We start from the raw sequence: 21,932 nt of genomic DNA, 5'->3' as shown, positions 1-21,932 counted from the left end.
CATCTTAGCTGGTTCAGTCTCAGCATCAGCACCTCTGCTTCTGATGGAGAAAATGTTTGTCTACAAGCACGTCCTGCAGAGGGAGGAAAAACTGAGGTCCATAAAGGAACTGCTATGAGACCAGGAAACACATGAATGCTGTTGGAATTTGGGGTTCGGATAGATAATTAGTTAATAAATTAGAGGGAAGCACTTGAGTGTTGCAGTTAGTAAATTGCAGTGTGATTGACCATCTCGTTAGCACAACTGTAAAAGTCAAACTTGCATTCCAGCAGCATGTGCCGGCCCTTCTCTGGGCGCATTTGTTATAAAAACTCCTGGTTTTATCTCTGGGTTTCTTCTGGCAGGGCTAACTGGGGCAAATTTATAGTTCTCGCTGCTTAACTGTAGCCTTGTTCTGATGGCTGGTCTCCCAGACCTTTTAGAGATGATTCTCCTTCTCTGTCCTCCGAAAATAGTCAGAGGTCAGATGTGAGCTCATTAAGATGTGTGGCGTGACACTTCACTTCCCGTCCTAATAAATTAAGCTGTTACCACGAAGCCAAAGACAATAGGTTGGGACCAGCTGACCTCCAGTTGACCTCAGTTTTCTGGGAGCCCCTCTGCACCTTGCCTTTTCTTTGCTCCTCTCTCCCCCTTTCTGCTTTCTGTTGAGTTGTTTGAGTTTTCTTTCCTCCTCTCCCCGCCATTGCTTTTGAAGTCACACATTTGTTTCTGTTCTTTCAGCTGTTAAACATTTTATGTGTATTTTTTATTATAATGATGAACGTACGACAAAACATGCAGTATTTCTTCAATTTATACCAGTACACTTCAGTGACTTTGATTACATTCTTTGAGTTGTGCCGCCATTCTTGCTATCTTTATCCAAATTGTCCCACCACCTTTAACATAGGTTCACTGCATTCTTAGCAAAAAAAAAAAAAAAAAAAAAAAAACACTTCCCCTTTCTGTCTTGCCCCAGGTGACCACTAATTACTTCTGGTTTCTGTATAGCTGCTTATAGCATGTAAGTGCTATCACACAGTATTTGTCCTTTTGTGTCTAATTTTGCTCAGTATAGTGTCCTCTAAGTTCATCCATGTTGTGGCATGTATCAGGACTTCATTCCTCTTTATGGCTGAGTGATATTCTGTTGTATGTATATACCATATATATATATATTCTTAATATCTTTTTCCCTCACCTAGACAAAACAAGGACTTTATAGTGCTTTGAAGCCAATCTCTGCCTGCATCTCCAGATTATTACTATTTAATATTTTAGTTTTACATTTTTAAAGATCCTGAAATTAGTCATTGTTGTTAACTTTTTTTTTAATAATCTGGTTAAGAGCTACAGCTGCTAACCAAAACGTTAACGGTTCGAACCCACTAGCCGCTCCTTGGAAACCCTATGGAGTAGTTCTGCTCTGTCCTGTGGGGTTGCTATGAGTTGGAATCAGCTTGATGGCAACGGGTTTTTTGTGTTACTTATGTAGCAGCTACTTTTGCATCTTGGGTCCGATGCCTCCTTTTTATATAAATCCTTCAGTAGTTCTTGTAGGAGTCTTTGGGTGATAAACTCTTCCAAGGCTTTGTTAGTATAAACATGTCTTTATTTCATCCTCAACCCTGAATCCAAATGGGCTTGGGATTCTAGTTTTGTTATTTTCCACAACTATTTTGATGGAATTATTCCGTCTCTTTCTAGCCTCTTTTGTGCTGATTTTAATTCTCCTGTCAGACTAGAAGAATAACAATTAGACATTCTTTACTCTGTAGTTATCTTTCTGATATTTTTGGTTTCTTTTTGTGATACAGTCCAACTACCTAGTTGTGAATTTTTTTTTTTAATCCTGCATGAGACTTATTTTCCTTCTAAAATCTGAGGATTTATGTTTTTCATCAATTCTTGGAAATTACAGCCACTATCTCTTCTTTTTTTTTATCTCTTCAGCTATGCCTATTTGCTACTTTTTCCAGTCTTGCCTTCTGTATTTACTCTCAGCCATTTGTTGGACTGTCTCGTTTTGTTGCTTATGTCTCCTAGCTGTTTTTACATTTACTGTCTCTTTATTACTCTGTGCTAGAGTCTGAGTTACTTTCTCAGATTTATCTTCCAGTTCAATAATTCCCTTTTCAGCTGAATCTGTCTGCTATTTAACACATCCACACTGAGATACTTTTATTTCCATGACTGTATTTTTAATATCTGGAATTTCTGTGTGGCTGCTTTTCTAATCTATCTTTTATTTTTCAGTGTCCTTTCTTTATGCCTTATGTTTCTTTTTTTAGAACATTAATCATTCAAACTGTGTTGATATTAACATTTCTTTTCCTTCATGCACTCTTTAACAGTTCTATGTTCTCTAAGAAACGCAGTAATTTCCACCTTTTAATAACTAATTCATCAGTTCTTTCCTACTTATATTTGGTTAATGCTTTTGATTAGGTGTTCCAGTGGGCTTGCTGAGTCCACAAAAAAGAGCAAGTTATAGGATAATGATCTTTGTTAGAAACCCTGATATTCCAGCTCCATCACTGTTTACCCAATTAGTGCTGTTATAGTTACAGTACCATGCAAAGAATTCTTCCTTTTCTTGCCCAAATTAGTCTAGATTAACATCAGTCTCTTCCATTCCTGAAATTAAAAAAAAAAAAAAAAATTAAGCATGTATCATTTACCAAGGAATGAAACTCTGGCAGCACAGTGGTTAAGTGCTATGGCTGCTAACCAAGAGGTCGGCAGTTTGAATCTGCCAGGCGCTCCTTGGAAACTCTATGGGGCAGTTCTACTCTGTCGTATAGGGTCACTGTAAGTTGGAATCCACTCGACGGCCGTGGGTGGGTATAAGTTATAGCTAGTTAGTTGTTCAGTAGACAGATCAGGAAAAAAGACCTATGGTAAAAAGAAAAACCTCAGAGTTATACATTCCAGTCATACTTTGCTGCTTATGTGAAATTGTATAAACTGATAGTCTTTCTGAACTCAGTGTTCAGATTCTGCGTTCTAGAATCATCTGGAAACTTTGTTAGCACTCTGAAATTGTTTTCAATTAAAAATGAAATGTATAGGCTGAATAATAACAAGTAGATTAGCATGGCAATAGGTTTAGGCAATTTTATATTTTATAAAATTGAGCAAGGCTTTGATGAAGAATTTTTTTAAAGGCTTTCAGACTTGTGAAACCAATTAATCACAGGTATTCCGGATGCTGTCTGTTACTTGGGCAAAAGCTCATGTAACATGGATGATGCACTTATTCTTCTAATCAGAGGCAAATGTATTTAAAAAAGATGTTTAATGGGTCCTGAGTGCCAAAGGTTGTAAAATATTGAAACTTCTCATAGTCTTATTTGCATGCGATATTATCAAGGATAGTCTCCGTCTTCAGAGAGCTAAGAAGACAGAGGTAACGCACAGCCACTTGTCCTGAAGTGGTTTGAAAAATCAGGTTCTTCCCACTTTTGACTATTTCAAAAATAGCTTCCAATTCAGTAGAAATTCTAGAGGGCAGTGAAGCCAATTTCCCCAAACCTTGTGTAGCTTATTGCCAACTGTCTCAATTGAATAAATAACTGTAGTTTGCACTCAGCAACCCACTTTTGTTTGGTTTGCCTCTTTCTGTTGTGAAGATGTCCAGTCCACAGTAAACTAACGGAGAGCCCTCGGTTATACTATTTCATGCCACTTGTAAACAAGATCAGTTCCTGGCTTTCACTCAGCAAAGAACAGACACAAACAGCTTTCTGTTTAAGAGGAGTAGGGGGAAATCAAATGGAAAAGGGGGTTAGTATTGGTTAGGTCTGAGGCAGATATTATGCATTTGAACTAGTCTTTGACTGAGGTTTTGAGATGTTTCTAAATGACTTCCAGGTGGCCCCAGCCCTTGTGTACAAATGAGGCTGTTCGTTTATAACAATGACCCTCTGTTTCACCGCTCCTTTTTTTCTTTTAATGATTGTAATGAATGCCATGTATTGTTGGCTGATAGATGTTGCTCTTGAGTGGACAGAAAGTTAGGAAATCCTGGGTCCTGAGGCTTTGTTTATTTTGCAATTTTGAATAAATCGTTTTTTTTTTTTTTTGTTCTTTGGAGCTGAGGTTTTCCACATTTTAAATTCGAAACTTATTTAGAATTATAAAGTCATGGCCTTTTAGAGCTTAGAAGGGGCCTTAAAAAACCAAACCCACCCCCGTTGAGTCAATTGTGATTCATAGTGACCCTATAGGACAGAGTAGAACCTCCCTGTAGGGTTTCCAAGGAGCACCTGGTGGATTCAAATTGCCAACGTTTTGGCTAGCAGCCTGAGCTCTTAACCACTGCACCACCAGGGCTCCAGAAGGGTCCTTCGATATCAATATATAGATGAGGAAATCAAGGTCCCCAAACAGTGTCCGAGCTAGATCTAGAAGCCAGCCTCCTGAGCCATGTCACCTCTCCTGATCCCTCAGACTCTAAATGAATGAGAGGTGTTATGTGAGAAGATAAAGTAGCAAGACGCAGTAGAAAAAGCTCAGGCTTTGGAATTGGACAGCCTTGGCTTTACTACTTAATTGTCTCCGTAAATGCGGGCACGTTTCTTCATCTCTCTGAGCCCGTTTCTCATTTGTAAAAGGTGTATAGTACTGACCTTCTAGGTTGTTGTGAAGTACGAGTGATTTTTCTCAGCTGCCTCTTTAACACATATATCTATCTGTGCCTTTGCAATGACTTGTGCAGCATTTCTAAACTCGCTGAAACTTAAGTCATCGCCCATTTAGGAAGCTGCATTCTGCCTTAAGGTCAGCCCCAGGTGCCCCTCTGTTGGCCGAGGAGAAACTCAGACTCTTCAATTCACACCTTAGTACCTAGTTGTTGTTGGTAGTTGCCATCGAGTCAGCTGTGACTCATGGCGACCTCATGTACAAGAGAACAAAACCCTGCCCAGTCTTGCGCCATCTACATGATCATTGGTATGCTTGAGTCCATTGTTACAGCCCCATTGTATTTTGAATGCCTTTCACCTAGCGTTATATTGGACAATATTCTATTGTAATTCATGATCGGTTGTAATTCGTTGGCTAATCTTCAGAAGTAGATTGCTAGGCTTTTCATAGTCTGTCTTAGCCTGCCAGCTCTACTGAAACCTGTCTACCATGGTTGGCTCTACTGGTATTTGAGATACTGGTGGCGTAGCTTCCAGCATCATAGCTACACACAGGCCACCGCAGTATGACAAACTGACAGATGGGTAGTGGTATTACCAATAACAGTCTTTCTTTTTCAGCTAGACCCTTGGGTGGTTGATGAGGGGAGCAGAGATGAAGGAGGCATGACAGTTTCTTTCTCCTATTCTGCTTGCAGCCGTCTATCACACCTGCGAGGCCTCCAACTTCCAGTGCCACAATGGGCACTGCATCCCCCAGCGGTGGGCCTGTGACGGGGACATGGATTGCCAGGATGGTTCTGATGAGGATCCAGTCAACTGTGGTAAATACAAATGCTTCTGCCCTAGCCCAGGGTTTCTCCAGCATCTGCTGTTCAGGGAAAGAGACAACAGATGGGCCAGGAAACTGACACTTTTCTGTACAGCTCTGTCCCTAAGCTGACGAACCGGCCAGCTCTATGTTGCATTGCTGTGTATGTTGTCGTTGGTCGCTGTTGAGTCAGCTCTGGCTTAGGCAACCTTATGTATAACAGAACAAAGCATTGCCCAGTCCTGTGCCATTTCCACGATCTTTGATTGTGTTTGAGCTCATTGTTGTGGCTGGTGTGTCCGTCCATCTCAGTAAGGGCTTCCCTCATTCTCTGACTCCCTCTGATTCTCTGTAATATGTAGGGGTGCATTATATAGTCCTAATTCTCAAGCAGTTTGTCTCACTGCTTTTCCGTAACAATTTTTTCATTACAACATTGAAGAAAGGACCCAGACTGCTAACCACAGTCACATTTCCATTGTTCTGCCAGAAATTAGCCAAAAATTCCTTTATAAATAGCATATTTTATGACTAGGAGTACTCTGTTATGGTCCTTTGGGAAAATAATACTCCTAAGGTAGAGTCTTTTTAGTGTAATTGATCTAAAAAATTCTGAGATATTTAATCGCCTTTCCAGTAGAAAATAATCATAAAACAGTAGCCACACAAACAACGTATCCAAGATCTCTCTTTACTGCAAATATTTGTAAGATTCTCTTTTTCTTATCCCCTTGTCATATACCCCAAATTTTCATGAGATTGTAGTCATTGTCAGAATTTTGTTATATATTCCACTCCTATTATGTCACAATATTAAATATAGATGTTTCCATATATCTGTGGATATCTGTATTTAGCATTTTTATGGAAGCTATATACTGTATTTTTACATAAATAACGTGCATCTTCTACATTTGTTTGCCAACCGCTCCCTCACCCTGCAAGGTATTTGCATAAGCACACTATGGTAATTTTTTTTTTTTTACAGCAGCATGTGAAAATAAATTGGCATAGTGAAGCTTATGAAAATACTTCGTGGGTGGAGGGCATGATTGGCAAACAAACGTAGAAGGTGCACGTTATTTGTGTAAAAATACAGTAGTCGTCTTATGCCTGATCCTCATGAAACTATTCTACCGAGAGTTGGGTTTGCAAAGGCTACCACTGCCTTTGCAGAAATCAGTAAGGACTGATTTCTAAGCCTAATGTCTGGCAGTAACACTGTTCAGGAGGAAGGATGACCTAGTGCTAAGAATCTTGAGACAAGCATCAGGATAACTTAGTTCTGGTTTAATTTCCCCAGGACCTAGTTGTGAAACTTCCATTTTTTAATGTTTCTAGAACTCACTTTGTCCGAAGAGGCTTCAGCTTAGAATTCCTAAAGGATTGAGGTGGCAATTGAGTAAAAGGACTTTATAAAACCAAGGGGTGGTTTTCATAACCAGGATTCATGTCCTCCTTTTTACATTCACTGAAGCTTTTCTTTTTCTTCTCTTTTAAAAAAATGAGGTATACTTTTTTTTTTCTGGAGAGGTAATACATTCACGTGGTTCAGAACAGAAAAAGTAGAAAAAGGTATACAGTAAAAATTTTCTCCCCACTTGCCTAGTTCCCACTCACTCTTTATAGCAAACCACAGCTGTGTATCCTTTCAGGGACTTTTTTGTGCCTACACAACCAAACCAGACCCGACCCGACCCGACCCGACCCGTTGCTGTCGAGTTGATTTTAACTCATAATGACCCTATAGGACAGGGTAGAACTGCCCTGTAAAGTTTCCAAGAAGCGCCTGGTGGATTCGAACTGCCAACCTTTTGGTTAGCAGTGTTAACACTTAACTACTGTGTAACCAGGGTTTCCACTGTGCCTGTACAAGCATGTTTAAATATACCATGCGTTGTCCCATTTTACACAAATAGTATTATACTGTGCGTGTGGTTCTGCACCTTGTTTTTTCACATAACTGTTTATCTACGACATATTTTACATAGAGAACTCCTCCGGTGTCTTTATAGCATTCTGTGTACAGTAACTTATTAAATGGTCCTCTATTGATGGACACGTAGGTGGTTTCAAATCTGTTGTGGTGTTGCAACAAAGAACCTTGTACATACATATTTTTTTACTTTGTAAGTAGAGTACATTTCCTGAAGTGGAATTGCTGGGTCAAAGTATGTATACATTGTCATTTGGATAGCTCTCACCATCTTGCCCAGCCTAGGGGTGGTCACCATTTGTACCCCACCAGCAATGTATGTGCCTGCCTGTTTCCTCATAGTCATTTTTTTAAAAAAATACTTTATTGTACCTTTGGTGAAAGTATACATAGCAAAACAGGTTCCCATTCACCAGTTTCTACCCACAAATGTTCAGTGCCATTGGTTACATGCTTCAGTTTGTGTCAGCATTCTCGATATTTCTTCTCTCTGCTTGGATTTCAGAGAAGAAGTGCAATGGATTCCGCTGCCCAGATGGTGTTTGCATCCCTTCCAGCAAACATTGCGATGGTCTGCATGACTGCTCCGATGGCTCAGATGAGCAGCACTGTGGTGAGTCCCCCGCCTGCCCCAGGGAGGCCCCCAGCCTTGGCGGATAGGAGTGCACAACATGTATTGGGCGGGATGCTTTCATTTCCTCAATACCTGCTTGTGGTAGCTGTTCACCACATTGACCCCTGAGTGCTTGGCCAGGGCTCTGAGAGGCTAATCATGGCAGACAGATGTGGTTTGGGGAAAGGCGAGCAGGCAGAGGCGGGGTGGGGCCACTGTGGAATTTGTTTATACTTTAGGGAACTTTAGTGTTTAGTGGTGACATGTTCTGTGACTTGAGTCGTTGTCTGAATTGCACACTTATTTCTCTGACTTTATTGGTTTTAGGAGTGTGGCTGATTATCACTCGGGTAACATTTTTAGGCCACGTGACCCTTCTAACCCCTAGTTTTTGTTAGACCTGGAAGGACTGTCTTGGTCAATGGTGCCCAACCTTGGCTGTATGTTTGAATTACCTGGTGGGCTTGAAAAGCTGCCGGTTCCTGGGTCTTACCCCGAGACTCTGATTTAATTAGTCTGAAGTGTAGCTTGGGCGTTGGAATTTTTTTTTTTTTTTAAGTCTCCAGGTAATAGTAATCCACAGTCCAGGCTGAGAAACAATGTATTGATGCAAAGGTCAGAAAATTGTGGCCTCTGGGCCAAATCTGGCTGATGGCCTGTTTTTGTCAATAAAATTTTATTGGAACTCAGCTCTGCTCATTTGTTGACATATTATCTACAGCTGCTTTCATGCTTCCATAGCAGACTTGAAGAGCTGTGGAAGAGACATTATGGCCCACAAAGCCTAAACTGTATATTGTCTGCCCTTTATAAAAAAAATGTTTGCCAGCCCTTGCATTATCGAGTCAGTTTCTTTTAGTGATTAAGAGCATGGGCTTTGATGTCAGTCAGCTCTGGATTCCAGTTTTGGCTCCACCCTTACCAGCTGTGTGCCCTTGGCGCACCAGTGAACGCTGCCAAACCCTTGATTTCTCTCATCTTGGAAACATATGGTGTCTTGGAGGTTTACCAGCACACTTTATGTCAAGTGCTTTAGCCCAGGGCTTGGCAGTAAACTGTGGCAGTTGTTACTGTTTGTCTGGTGCACATGTGTACCAGCGTGCATGTGCCCAGCCAGCCCAGAGCACGCTCATGGCTGTTTTCTCCCTGCCGGGACCCTTCCAGAGCCCCTGTGCACACGCTTCATGGACTTTGTGTGCAAGAACCGCCAGCAGTGCCTGTTCCACTCCATGGTGTGTGACGGAATCGTCCAGTGTCGCGACGGGTCGGATGAGGATGCGAACTTTGCGGGATGCTGTAAGTGGGACAGGCGGGGGTGGGCCTCTCGGAGGATACACCTCCATATAGTTTACAGGCCTTGACTGTTTGTACTTGCATAAAGGGGAGGGTGGCTCTTGCTTGGCCCAGGTGTCCCCTTATCTGAGTGTTGTATTAAATAGCACCCCTCACTACCCTCTCCCCCCCTCACCTTGCTTTAGGGGTCTTACAGTGCTTATCACCCCTTCTTATACTCTAGATTTATTTCACTGTATCCCCCGTCCACAGCATAAACTTCACCAGAGCAGAGGCTTTGTTTTATTCAGGGCTATAGCCCCATTTCTGGAGCCCTGGTGGCCCAGTGGTTAAGAGCTATGGCTGCTAACCAAAAGGTTGGCCGTTCAAATCCACCATCCACTCCTTGGAAACCCTATGGGGCAGTTCTACTCTGTCCTACTGTCCTATAGGGTCATTGTGAGTCAGAATTGACTCAATGGCAATGGGTTTAGTTTTTTTTTTTTTTGGTTTATAGCCCCATTCTTAGCACAGTGCCCTGCATAGAGCAGGTGCCTGGTGTTCGTAAAACGTGAGCTCTGTGGAGATTAAGTTTGGCCTTTGCTTTCAAGAAATCCTTAATCTAGAAAAATCTCCCGGGAGAGGACACTTGCTCTTTCTTCTTGGTTCTGAGCAGCGCTCATTTTGAACCCTTCAGTTTGGCAGTGATCTGGGTTCCATGAATGTTTGTTCCTTATCTAGCCCAGGACACTGAGTTCCACAAGGTTTGCGACCAGTTCAGTTTCCAGTGTCAGAATGGCGTGTGCATCAGTTTGATTTGGAAATGTGACGGCATGGACGACTGCGGCGATTACTCTGATGAAGCCAACTGTGGTAAAAAGATTTTAGATCTGTGTCATGCTAATCCCTCATCTTCAGGTTTCCACCATACCCAGACCATCCCCGTTGCCGTCAAGTCACCTGTGACTCGTGGCAACTCCGTGTGTGTCAGAGTAGAGCTATGCACTACTGGGTTTTCAATCGGTGATTTTTCAGAAGTAGGCAACCAGGCCTTTTTTGCTGAGGCACCTCTGGTGGACTGGAACCTCCAACCTATCAGTTAGCAGCTAAGTCCTTAGCCATGTACACTACCCAGGGACTCCTCCTCAGCCAATTCTTGAATCTTCATGTATGGAGTTAAGTCTTGAAGCTGGAACCTGACACATAGTAGGTGCTAGGAACATGTTTATTCCATTTTCTCTTCTTTCCTTGATTGAGCAGATCATATTATATAGAAGGGCTATGGTAGGTAAGAAGTTGTGGTAAATATTTTGGAGTGAATTTTTTATTCCCCTGAAAGTTATGGATGCCACAATGTAAGAGTTATTATCACTATCAGGTTATCAGGTAGTTCCTTCAGGAAGTGTCAGTATTGAACTCCAGTGATTCACAGGATATGGTTTAGTTCAGAGAAACATGAGCTGGCAGCTTGGAAGAGGGTTTTCTTTGTGTGTGTCTGTGGTGGTTTTTTATTTATTGCCCAGTGGGTCAAGGAAGCTGACTTAGCTTTCTCTGATAGGGAAGGGCAGGTTGCTCTGGGATTTTAGTGTTAAGGAGGTTGAGTAGAGTTGGAGCTTCATGATCACATTGTGCAAGCAGAATGACTGTGGTGTGGTTGATCTCACCAGAAAACCCCACAGAAGCCCCCAACTGCTCCCGCTACTTCCGGTTCCAGTGTGAGAATGGCCACTGCATCCCCAACAGGTGGAAGTGTGACCAGGAGAATGACTGTGGGGACTGGTCTGACGAAAAGGACTGTGGAGGTAAGAGGCTTGGGGGCCTGGGCTTACCCCGACACCCACAGCCAGGACACACCTGCGTACAGAAACAGATTTCATTTTGTTTCTTCAGTGCCTGGCTTATTCCTTAGCTCTTTGGGTGGTAAGTCTCTGAGTTCTTTTCTAATCCCCGCCCCCATCGCAGTTTTGAAAATCAGAGTGATTGGCTTCTCCTGTTGCCGTGTTTTGCAGAGCACAGTGAGAACTCTAGAGCCTAGCTTCCCAAAGGGTAGTCTGCAGACCAGCAGTACCTGCATCTCCTGGGGAGCTGGTTGGAAATGCAGCATCTCAACGCCCCTGCCCAGGCCTCCTGAGTCAGAACCTGCATTTTCACAAGCTCCCCAGGCAGAGGGTGAGCAAGGATACGTCTGTATGTCTGAGAAGCCCTGATGTGGAATGCAGGCTTGGGCTTTTCCTTTTTGGTATTCTCACCTCAATGCCAGGTCTGTTTAGCCTCAGTAGAAATTCTACCAGCCACCCTGTGCCTTTCAGAGTCTCCCATTCCTTTCCATCAGCCTGCATGAGCCCCTGCAAAGGCAAACTCGTCTTAATGTCAGCTCTAAGCAGATAGCATAGGTAAGGGAAAAGAGTGCCATCCAGGGTAAAGCCCCAGGACAAACGATTTTCAGGTGAGGTGTGGTGCGAAACACAGTCACTTGCCACCCTTGGCAGGTGCAGCTGATGCTGAGATGTCTGCCCTACGTTTGGGGCATGTTTTAGTCAGGGATCAAGGTTCTTATAACACTGGGTTTCCTTGCTTGGTGTTTCCCTAGATTCACACATTCTTCCTTCCCCGACTCCTGGGCCTACCACATGTCTGCCCAATTACTACCGCTGCAGCAGTGGGGCCTGCGTTATGGACAGCTGGGTGTGCGATGGGTACCGCGACTGTGCAGACGGCTCAGATGAGGAAGCCTGCCCCTCTCCTGGTGAGTCCTGGCCCCGCCTCTCTCACAGCACCCCCTGCTGGTGGGGAGGACCTTCCTGTGTACCCTGGGGCCACGGTTGGGCTTAGTACAAAAAGGAGCTCTGGGGCACAGAGCTCTGCAGTCAGGCTCACCGAAAGCACCTCTAGACTTCGGGGCTTCTCCCTGGATCCCAGACACATGGCAAGTGGCAACTGGAATGTCTCATCTTCTATAACTGTCCTCTGGTTTTCCTGTAAGAAAAAGCTAGCCACCCTGCTTTTCTCCCCAGCTGCAATTGGGTCACCTTTGCTTCCTCCCTGGCAGGAAATTACAATTAGAATTATGGGGAGGTTTTTTGAGTGTGTATTGAACTCTCAGGAGAGATCCCAATTTTCCTGCTTGCTCCTTGCCAGCCCAGTCCTACTAAAAGACGGGTAAGCACTGCCATCTAGCGGCTCAACACAGGTGCAGCTGAAGGTCTGTGTAGGAACCATATTGCAGGAGGCCTGGGTAGACCCAGAGACCCCATTCAGTTCATGCCCTTAACTGCGGGCAGAACAGAGGTGAGGATGCTGTGTCCTTCTCTAAAGAGAATTCTATTTTGAACTCAATTATAGGAAGAGAACAGAAAATTGTTTATCACGCTTTACATAATCCTTTTCCAAGCAAATTTCTAGGTCAATAGTTTGGTTTTTCTCCTTTAAGTCTATTTCCACCCCATCACTTCCCTGTTTAAAATCATCAGTGGTTTCCTTTTGTCCAGAAGATCAAATGTTGACCCTTCATTTTGATTTTCAAGGCCCTGTGTGAGCTGACCACCCCTTGTCACCCATGACTTCTTACCTCAGCCAAGCTGGGCTCCGTGTCCACTATGTACTCCTCCAGCAGGGCTTTTTCCTCTGTAAGAAACTCATCCCCTTGACCTTTTCCTCCTTCTCTACTACTTGTGAAACCCACCATCTATCAGGGCAAACAGAAGCATGGATTTTATAGTATGAGAAACCTTGAAGTAGCATCAATATTTCTCAAAGTATGAAATCACTTGGAGTTTTTCTCAAAACTATAGAATCAGAATTTCTAGGTGGAGCCTGGGAGCTCCCCGTATGATTCTTAGGTGCGGTAACGTTTGAGAGTCCTGCCTCAAACAAGTAGGGTATCACTACCCTCTAAAGCCCCACCTCCATGAAGCTTTCGAGACTGCTATAACTAATGTTGATCTCTTTTCATGTCTCATTGAACTCATCCATTGTTTTTTTGATCCTTAACTGTAATTTGCTGTATAAAAACCAGTTATTGAGGTGATTCCAACTCATGGCAACCCCATATGTGTCAGAGTAGAACTGTGCTCCATAGAGTTTTCAGTCGCTGATTTCTCAGAAGTAGATCACTTGACCTTTCTTCTCAAGTGCCTCAGGGTGGAGTAGAACTTTCAACCTTTAGGTTAACAACTCAGCACATTAAGTATTTACACCACCCAGGGACTCCAATTTGCAGCATATTATGTCATAATTATTTTATGTGTATAAATATTTTCTTTCCATAGTGATTGTGTGGCCCTCGTGTTTTGGGATCATGTTGCTTACCACTTTTGATTCCCTCACCGTGCCTACCACAATAACAGGCAAAGAGTAGGTGTCCCATAAATGCTTCTCAAATTAAAATGAATGATAAAGAGGAGCAAAAAAAAGATCTTTTGTCTCTATCTGTGTTTTACCCCTAAGGTCCAACTGTCTATTTAGTAGCTTGGTTATTCTTCTCTTGTGTTGTTTTCTGGTGATAGAAACTCTGACCAGGACATTCAGACTCTACTAAATTCTGACTAACCCTGTGAGCAGTTCTGACTAAGCAAACCCTTATGTACACATCGCATTCTACTTTTTTGCCTTCCCTTTTATGTATATTGTTGGTGCAAATTAATCTTGGAGTTGCCTGTAGCTCTTGGATTTCTTCAGCATAAACATTTCCTAAATATTTACTGTGCCTCATCTCTCTCCCCTTTTCAGTTTATCTTCCAGTAAAGCCACGTGTTGATTCATGATCATATCCTTTACAACACTGAGCACACTGACGCCTCCCCTGTGGCCCCAGAGTGAGTGCCACGATTTGTGTTGGCCTAGCTTTCTAGCCCCCATTTCTTAACATTTTTTTCCAGGTACCTTACATGTTAGCACAATCGTTCCTAAACCTTTTGGTGGTTCGGGGAAGGCCCCTTTGAAAATCCAGTGAAAAATACTGAATGTGCATAATATCCTGAAGTTAATCATTGCCTTTATTTTCGTTTGCTCAGGTTATTTTGTACTGATGGCTAATTTTTTCCATCTATCAGTAGCTTCTTAACGTACTTTTCTACAGAGTCACTGTAATTAGGTGATTCCTCAGTTCTAGTTTTCCCCCTGGAGATAGGTCTTCTCATCACATGGGTTCTCCTCTCTGGGCTGGTTGTTCTTTCAGCCTGCTGCCTGGCTATTACCCTGGGACTTGCACTGACGTCCTCGGAATTCTCTTTGTCTTTCTCCTGACTTAGATTCACTGTTTGCTGTGTCTTACCGTTTCTCTCTTGACCTTTGCTGCTCTGTTTTGGACCAGCAGCTTTCCATGCCACCCTTGTCTCCCAGGATGTTGCTTCACCACCATCCTAAGGACATGTCTTACCTCTCTGTTATGTCGGCACTTCTGTTTTCTGTATCCCAAGGTGTCCTCTTTTTAAGTTTGATCCCATGTTTTGGTAGAGCACATTTTCCAGAAAGTGCCTGAGAAAGGGTGAATGGAAGTTACATTTTTGAGGTCTTGCTTGTCTGAAAGTGTTTTTATTCTGTCTTCAGACTCGATTGTTGGTTTGGCTGAGTTTGGAATTCTGGGTGGTAAATGGTCTTCCTTCAGAATGTTGAAGGCATTGCTCCACTGTCTTCAGGAAGTTCTTGAGAAATCTAAAGCCAGCTCAGTTTTGATCTTTTGTATGCAGGCAGTCCCCGGGTTATAAATGTCAGGACAAGTGGTACGGGGCTTGCCCTTTAATGTTTTGTGAACTTGTCCTCACTACGGGGCTTGCCCTTTAATGTTTTGTGAACTTGTCCTCACTGAAACCATTGAGCCAACCCCCTACTCTCAACAAACTCTTCATCACAATCATCTTCACATGCCGCATGGGCAGCTTTTTAAATCGTCGAAAAGGCTTACTTTAGCACTAAAGGAAGGCCAATTAAAAGCCGCATGCACCTATTCCAACGTACCTACAAGTCCTTCAAGACACACTTTGTAACCTGGGGACTGCCTGTATAAGCTGTTTTTTCTCTCTGGAAGCTTGTAGAATCTTCCCTTCGGCTCTTTCACAACAATGTGTTTTAGTGTGTATCTGTTTCCATCCAGTGTGTTGACACCCATGGGCTCTTTTATTCTGGAAACTCATGTATTTTAGTTCTAGGAAATTTTCTTGAATTATTTCATTGATGATTTTTCTTCCCTGTTTTCTTTTTGTTGCGTTTGTCATTAGTACATTTACTCTCCCCGTCTTGTCCTTTTACTTTTTATTTTATTTTGTTTTATTGTATTTTTATCTCTTTAACTTTCTGTTTCACTTTTTGAGAGTCTGACTAAACATTATCTTCCAGCTCTTCTATTAATTGTTTCAATTCTGCTATTGTGGTTTCAATTTTAAAACCTTTTTTTATTCTTTGGTACTGTGAATATTCCTTTTTTATGGCACCCTCTTCTTTTTTCGTGGCTAAATATTTGCTCTCTTCTCCTCAGCCTAATAAGGATTATTTGTTTTTGTTTTCTGCTTACAAAGTCTCTATTACCTCTAAATTGTCTTTTTTAAAAAAGTCTGTTTTGGTCTCTATCTTTCATGTCAGAAGTTTTCCTCAGATAATCCTGAGTGGCTGCTCATGTTTAAGGCTGGGGGACTAAAACGATGTGAAGAAATTCAAACACGGGGTAGCAGTTATCAACTTTGAGTTTTGTCGATGGCCTGTTTGTTGGGGAACTCTTGATCTTGGTAACTTTAGGGCTTGTCTCTGAGGCTGGTCAGTTTCCCCAGAGAAGTTTCTTACAATCTCCTGCGTGGAGAATAAAGGTCTCATGGCTAGGGTTCTTGAGAAAGAAGGCTGGGGTCTTCACATTCAGTAGATTTAATCTGCTTTTTTTCAGTACGATATTCATATTCTCAACTATGCCTGGCTAAAAAAGCCTTTGTTTTGATCATCTCCAAATAATAGTTCTCCAGTCTCCCTCTGGGGTGACGGAGGGGCAGTTGTCCAGTGGTATTTGGAGGGGAAGAAGATGTGGGGAACCTAACTGCTTCTTAGACATCAGTTTCTCCCACTTCACTTTCTGTTTCTGAGCTTCTCAAGGATTGCGTGGCATAGATCATGTTGGTTCTTAGCTTTCCTTCTTGACAGTGTAGGATAACATACAGCCTTCTCTAGTCTGTTTAATCACTTATCACTTGTCCTTCTGCTTCCCAGCTTCCAAAGTTGCATTACTTTTTCTCTCTTTTCCTGTTTTTGTGAGTTTGTCTTTAAAAGCAGTCTCTTAACTGTGGCGTTAATGGGGTTTTGTGGGACGGCAGAATCAGGTATGGTATCCAATCTGCAGTCTTGATCCAGAACTATGCTGGTCGTCAGGTCCCCATCATAATTCCTAAAGTGCTGTACTCACCTATATATTGAACTGGTTGCTTTTGCTGGCCAGCATCATCAATGCTAAAAAGTAAATTTTTTAAAATCTTCTTTTTCTAGCAAATGTCACGGCCACCTCCACTACCACCCAGCTTGGGCGATGTGACCGATTTGAGTTCGAGTGCCGGCAACCAAAGAAGTGCATTCCCAACTGGAAGCGCTGTGATGGTCATCAAGACTGCCAGGATGGCCAGGATGAGGCCAACTGCCGTGAGTAGTTAGAGAGCAGTTTACTCCCAGGCCAGACTGCAGAGAGCATGGTATCGCATCTCACGTGCTTCTTTTCTGAACCAGCATGCCCAGACATGTAACCACTGGTATATAACCACATTTTTACTATATTCTCACACATGGGCTTTGCACCTGGACCCATGTCATTGCCGTAGTCACATTCTTTTTAAGAAGTTGGCTAGATATTAAATATCAGGAGCATTTTAGCTTAAATACTCGCTGAATGACTGAGAGATCTTAAATAGGTGTGTTGTAAAACACCCGTGGGTAAAACCATAACCTTCTGTATGTACGCCTGTTCTTCCACAAGTATTTAGCCTGCACCCCTGGGCACAGAGACCATATTATTGGAGGATTGCTTCCAGTACCCCATTAAATAAATTCAGTCTCTGCTCTAGGGTGATTGTAGTTGGTGAGCTAGGGTACCATGCTTAAAGTACACAGAGGATAATGACAAGGTAATTGGAGCCAAGTGTGAGAGGATGTGTACATCACAGACTTGTTAGGAGCTGGAAGTTTTCACACATAATGGGTAAAGATCCCAGTACCTGCTCTTCTGGTGTCCCAGGGAGGGACCTTGGAGCAGGACATGCTCCAGTGTGTTGGAGGGAGATGCTGGCTTTTGCAGCGTGACAGAGGGTGATCATGGCAACATCAGCTCAGAAAGGATGTCTCTGAGTGACTGGCATGAGGCAGGGATGAAAGCAGATGGCCTGTATGTTAGGACACAGAAACCAGGGCGTGCATCTGATCCCCACGTAGACTAGGCAGCACTTTTTGGTCCTTGGCTATCGACTGATCCGCTCTCTGGCCTCATCAGTACTGGGAGGGTGTGGCTGGTGCGGTGCTTGCTGAGAGAGGACCACTGCTGTTGTGGGGTTCACTGCTTTGTGGGGTCTCCCCTCCATCCAGTCACCTGCTGATTTGTTCAGCCTCATAAAAGAGACAGCACATGTTCCAGCCAGTTACGTACGCTTTATTGCCAAGACGTGTGTTCCTTTCCTGCTTGTTTGATTTCTGCCTGGTGAATGTGGAGGAGAGCCACAACATCCCTTTGCCTCTGTCCTGACCCCGGTCAGCAAGAACCTCGATGTTTCTTCTCTGATCCCTGTCCTGGTGCTGCTTGTTCCTCTTAAGATACTCAGCCAAACAAATGAAAAACTGAGCCTCAAATGGAACCCTATCAAATCTTACCATTTAGAAACGGCAGAGAGTGTTAGAAACCCGTTGCTGTTGAGTTGAGTCCGACTCATAGTGACCCTGTAGGACAGAGTAGAGCTGCCCCATAGGGTTTACAAGGATCAGCTGGTAAATTTGAACAGCTGACCTTTTGGTTAGCCACCAAGCTCTTAACCACTGTGCCACCAGGGTTAGTAATGTCTAAATTCCTCTAACTCAGTAGTTACGGAATTTTCGTAATTTGGAAGGATCACATGGGAAGTGCTTATAAAAATGAAAATTTACATACTTAGCCTCAGACCTGCTAAATCAGATGCAATGAAGAAGGGACTGCTTCAGAATCCATACTTCTAAAAAAGTGCCTTGGCCGATTGTTAGGACCAGGCAAACTTGGGGAATGCTTCTGTGTCCTGAGTGTTTCACCCAGTGAGACTCAGAGAGGAAGGGAGGGGAGATAATTGACCCTCCCTTCTCAGTCCATCACTTTGTTCTCTCAGGGTCCCAGCTGGGCTGTTCCTGAAGAGAGTTGGTTAAGAGGCAAGGGCATATGCCCCATAACATCTTTTAACTTGATGAGCAGATTCTTATTATACGTGATGTGGCAGGCATTAATCAGGTTGCTAGGGGTACAAATTCTAGTGGGAGGAACAATTGAGTCAGTAAGTGTGATACAGTGTGTACAATCATAGCTTCGTGGATGAGAATCCACAGAGGTAGAGCTTGATCGTGTCCCTGCTCTCCCACTTCTCCATCATTTTTGACACCAGCATCCCACATGGCATTCTCTCTGACCCTAGCCACTCACGGCTAGGTCAGGCATTGCAAGTTTAGAGAACACAGTCTTTGAGTTCATTAATTCACTGGAATGACTCATGGAGGATACACTTACAACTACTGGTTTTATCGTGGTAAAATGATATAAATTAGGACCATCGTAAGGAAGAGACGCATAGGTGAGGTCTGGGAAGGTTCCCAGTGCAGAGCTGCATGTCTCAGAGAGGGCACGTCACCCTCCCCTCACCAACCAGGAAGCTCTCCGAGACTTCACGTTCCGGGCCTTGCTTGGCCAGTTCTGCATCATAGACTGGCCTCCCAGGTGGATCTTTTCTAGTGCGGCCAACTCCCACTTGCCAGCACAGATTGTAGGTTTGGCCTGGAAATCCAGACCAGTGCACCTCAGTTGCTCCAAGGGTAATTTCTCTGGAGCCAGAACAAAGGCCACCTTACTTAGGGTAAAGCTAGGTCCTTTTCCTCGCAATGCGATAGGCATTAACAGAAGTTCTTCCAAGGAGGTGAAGTTGCTCAGAGGTGGACATGCCCAACTTTCTGGAGAGGTGGAAGAGGGTCGTCAGGAAAGGCATCAGAGCTGATGATACCTGGAGGGGTTGTAATGGCAAATGGCAGGACAAGGTGGAAGATGACAGGCATCTTAGAAACGAGCAAAAGCACATATAAAGGCTCAGAAGATAAGTCTGTAGAGTGGCTGTGGATGGGCAGAAGATGAGTGCAGAGAGCTGGGCAGGGGACTTGTGTAGGGCGGCCATGCTCGGACTTTATCCTCCTGGCAGAGGGAGCCCATTTTAGGGACTTCATTGTGAGGAATGGGTGTGGAGAGAGGGGAGGGGAGATTGGGTGCTGCTCTGGAAGGACAGTGGAGGTGGGTGGGGAAGAGTAGCTTCCTGGCATCTTGGAGATAATGTTAACAGCATCCCATGCTGAGTGAGTGCTGTTGCTACCAGCTGAGGTGGGAGATAGAGGGTGAAGATTCGCAGGTTTCAGTGGGTGGGGCTGGGCAATAAAGGGTTATTCATTCACATGGGAGTCTGAGGTGGTGTGAGGCATTCTGGTAGAAAGTTAAAAGGGCCAGACACTGTTGGAAGCATTTTCTTTTTCATTTTTCTCTGCTTACTTCTTTAACGAGCCTCTGCCAGTTTCACACTCCCTGTTCTTTATAATGATCTCTGTAGTCATGGGCTTTTAGTGACAAATGTGGTATGCTCTGAACTGAGAGAAAAACCAGTCCTTAATACAAGAGGTGAAACTCACTGATTTCCACAACCTGTAAGTTTTTCTCCTCATGTTTACTTTTTCTACAGTGCACAAGGGGCCCCTCAGAATCCTTGCCTCCTCTCATGTCCTTGATGAGAGAAGTCACTTCTGCTTTTGTGTTGGCTGTCTGAAGGATCCTTTGGAAGTTGGGAGATTTGCTAGGTTGCTTTTTTCCAAGATGTACCCCTGGAGAGTCTTTGAATCTTTCTACTTCCTCAGTTTCCAGGCTAAGGTGATTTTGTTGTTGTTGTTCGTTTTGTTCCCTTGTTTTCAATTTAGGAAAATTGTACAGGAATCCCTCATTACTAAAACCTGGCTTTCCGAAATCAGAAACTGAACAGATTCAGAGGCATTTTTTGATGAGTCTCTCTCGATTGGGACACTCACTACTTGTTATCTGGAAACTTAGAAACCAAAAGGACTCAGATAATTTGGTATCTCTTGATATTTATATTTGCCATTCATAAAAATAAGTAAACAAACCAAATCAATTCAAGTAGTGAGGAGTATTTTTTATTTTCTCAGTTAGTGTTTCTGTGTTACGCCTCTTCTCATACCTTTCTTATTTCTATAATTTGTAGGGTTGAGCTTTTTTATTTTCAAAATCAATGAAGGTTTTGTTTTGCACTGTTATTGTGTTTTGGATTTGCAGGTGGAGTTTGTTTTCAATATCATTAATTTGTCTGCTGTGTCAATTTATATTTTTAAAGTTTGTCAGCATTTAGCAGGGTGTGGCAAGCTTTGGTAAGCCTTAACAGATCCTTCCTTCTGCTTCTGTTGCTTTGTGTGCTTCTCTCATAGTTATGGAGCCTGGTGACGCAGTGCTTAAGAACTTGGCTGCCGACCAGGAGGTCCACAGTTTGAATCCACCAGCTGCTCCTTGGAAACCCTACAGGGCAGTTCTACTCTGTCCTATAGGGTCGCTATGAGTTGGAATCAACTCGAAGGCAACTGTTTTTTTGTTTTTTTTTCTCAATGTTATGCCTGCCTGCTTTCTTCCTTTCTTTGGCCACTGTAGTTTTTTTTTTTGTTTTTTGAGGGTTTTCCTCTTTTTCTTTTTTTTTTAAATAATTTTTATTGTGCTTTAAGTGGAAGTTTACAAATCAAGTCAGTCTGTCACATATAAGCTTATATACACCTTACTGCATACTCCCATTTAAAAAATACTCCCATTTACTCACCCCCTAATGAGTCAGCCCGCTCCCTCCTTCCAGTCTCTCCTTTTGTGACCATTCTGCCAGTTTCTAAACCTCTCTACCCTCCCATCTCCCCTCCAGACAGGAGATGCCAATATAGTCTCAAGTGTCCAGCTGATACAAGTAGCTCACTCTTCATCAGCATCTCTCTCCAACCCATTGTCCACTCCCTTCCATATCTGATGAGTTGTCTTCGGGAACGGTTCCTGTCCTGGGCCAACGGAAGGTTTGGGGACCATGACCACTGGGATTCTTCTAGTCTCAGTCAGACCATTAAGTCTGGTCTTTTTATGAGAATTTGGGGTTTGCATCACACTGTTTTCCTGCTCCCTCAGGGGTTCTCTGTTGTGCTCCCTGTCAGGGCAGTCATCGGTTGTGGCCGGGCACCATCTAGTTCTTCTGGTCTCAGGATGATATAAGTCTCTAGTTCATGTGGCCCTTTCTGTCTCGGGCTCATAGTTACCGTGTGACCTTGGTGTTCTTCATTCTCCTTTGATCCAGGTGGGTTGAAACCAATTGATGCATCTTAGATGGCCGCTTGTTAGCATTTAAGACCCCAGACGCCACACTTCAAAGTCGGATGCAGAATGTTTTCATAATAGAATTATTTTGC

The 21,932-nt window shown here is 43.3% G+C and overlaps 1 protein-coding gene across 3 annotated transcripts in view; it reads left to right on the top strand.

The window, feature by feature from the left end:
* Positions 1-21,932, top strand: part of SORL1 (sortilin related receptor 1) — a 195,255-nt gene that overhangs the window by 131,469 nt on the left and 41,854 nt on the right. For all 3 annotated transcript variants that reach the window (XM_003418269.4, XM_064268936.1, XM_064268935.1), the window contains 7 exons: positions 5,330-5,455; positions 7,884-7,991; positions 9,156-9,287; positions 10,005-10,136; positions 10,931-11,065; positions 11,854-12,009; positions 16,725-16,874. In XM_003418269.4, coding sequence (XP_003418317.3) covers positions 5,330-5,455; positions 7,884-7,991; positions 9,156-9,287; positions 10,005-10,136; positions 10,931-11,065; positions 11,854-12,009; positions 16,725-16,874 — 939 coding nt within the window. The remainder of the gene's footprint in view (positions 1-5,329; positions 5,456-7,883; positions 7,992-9,155; positions 9,288-10,004; positions 10,137-10,930; positions 11,066-11,853; positions 12,010-16,724; positions 16,875-21,932) is intronic.

Source organism: Loxodonta africana, chromosome 15 (genome assembly GCF_030014295.1).
Source record: "Loxodonta africana isolate mLoxAfr1 chromosome 15, mLoxAfr1.hap2, whole genome shotgun sequence".
In the NCBI taxonomy this organism is placed as follows: Eukaryota; Metazoa; Chordata; class Mammalia; order Proboscidea; family Elephantidae; genus Loxodonta; species Loxodonta africana.
The sequence above is the reverse complement of the archived record's forward strand: the minus strand, read 5'-3'. Positions and strand labels throughout refer to the sequence as shown.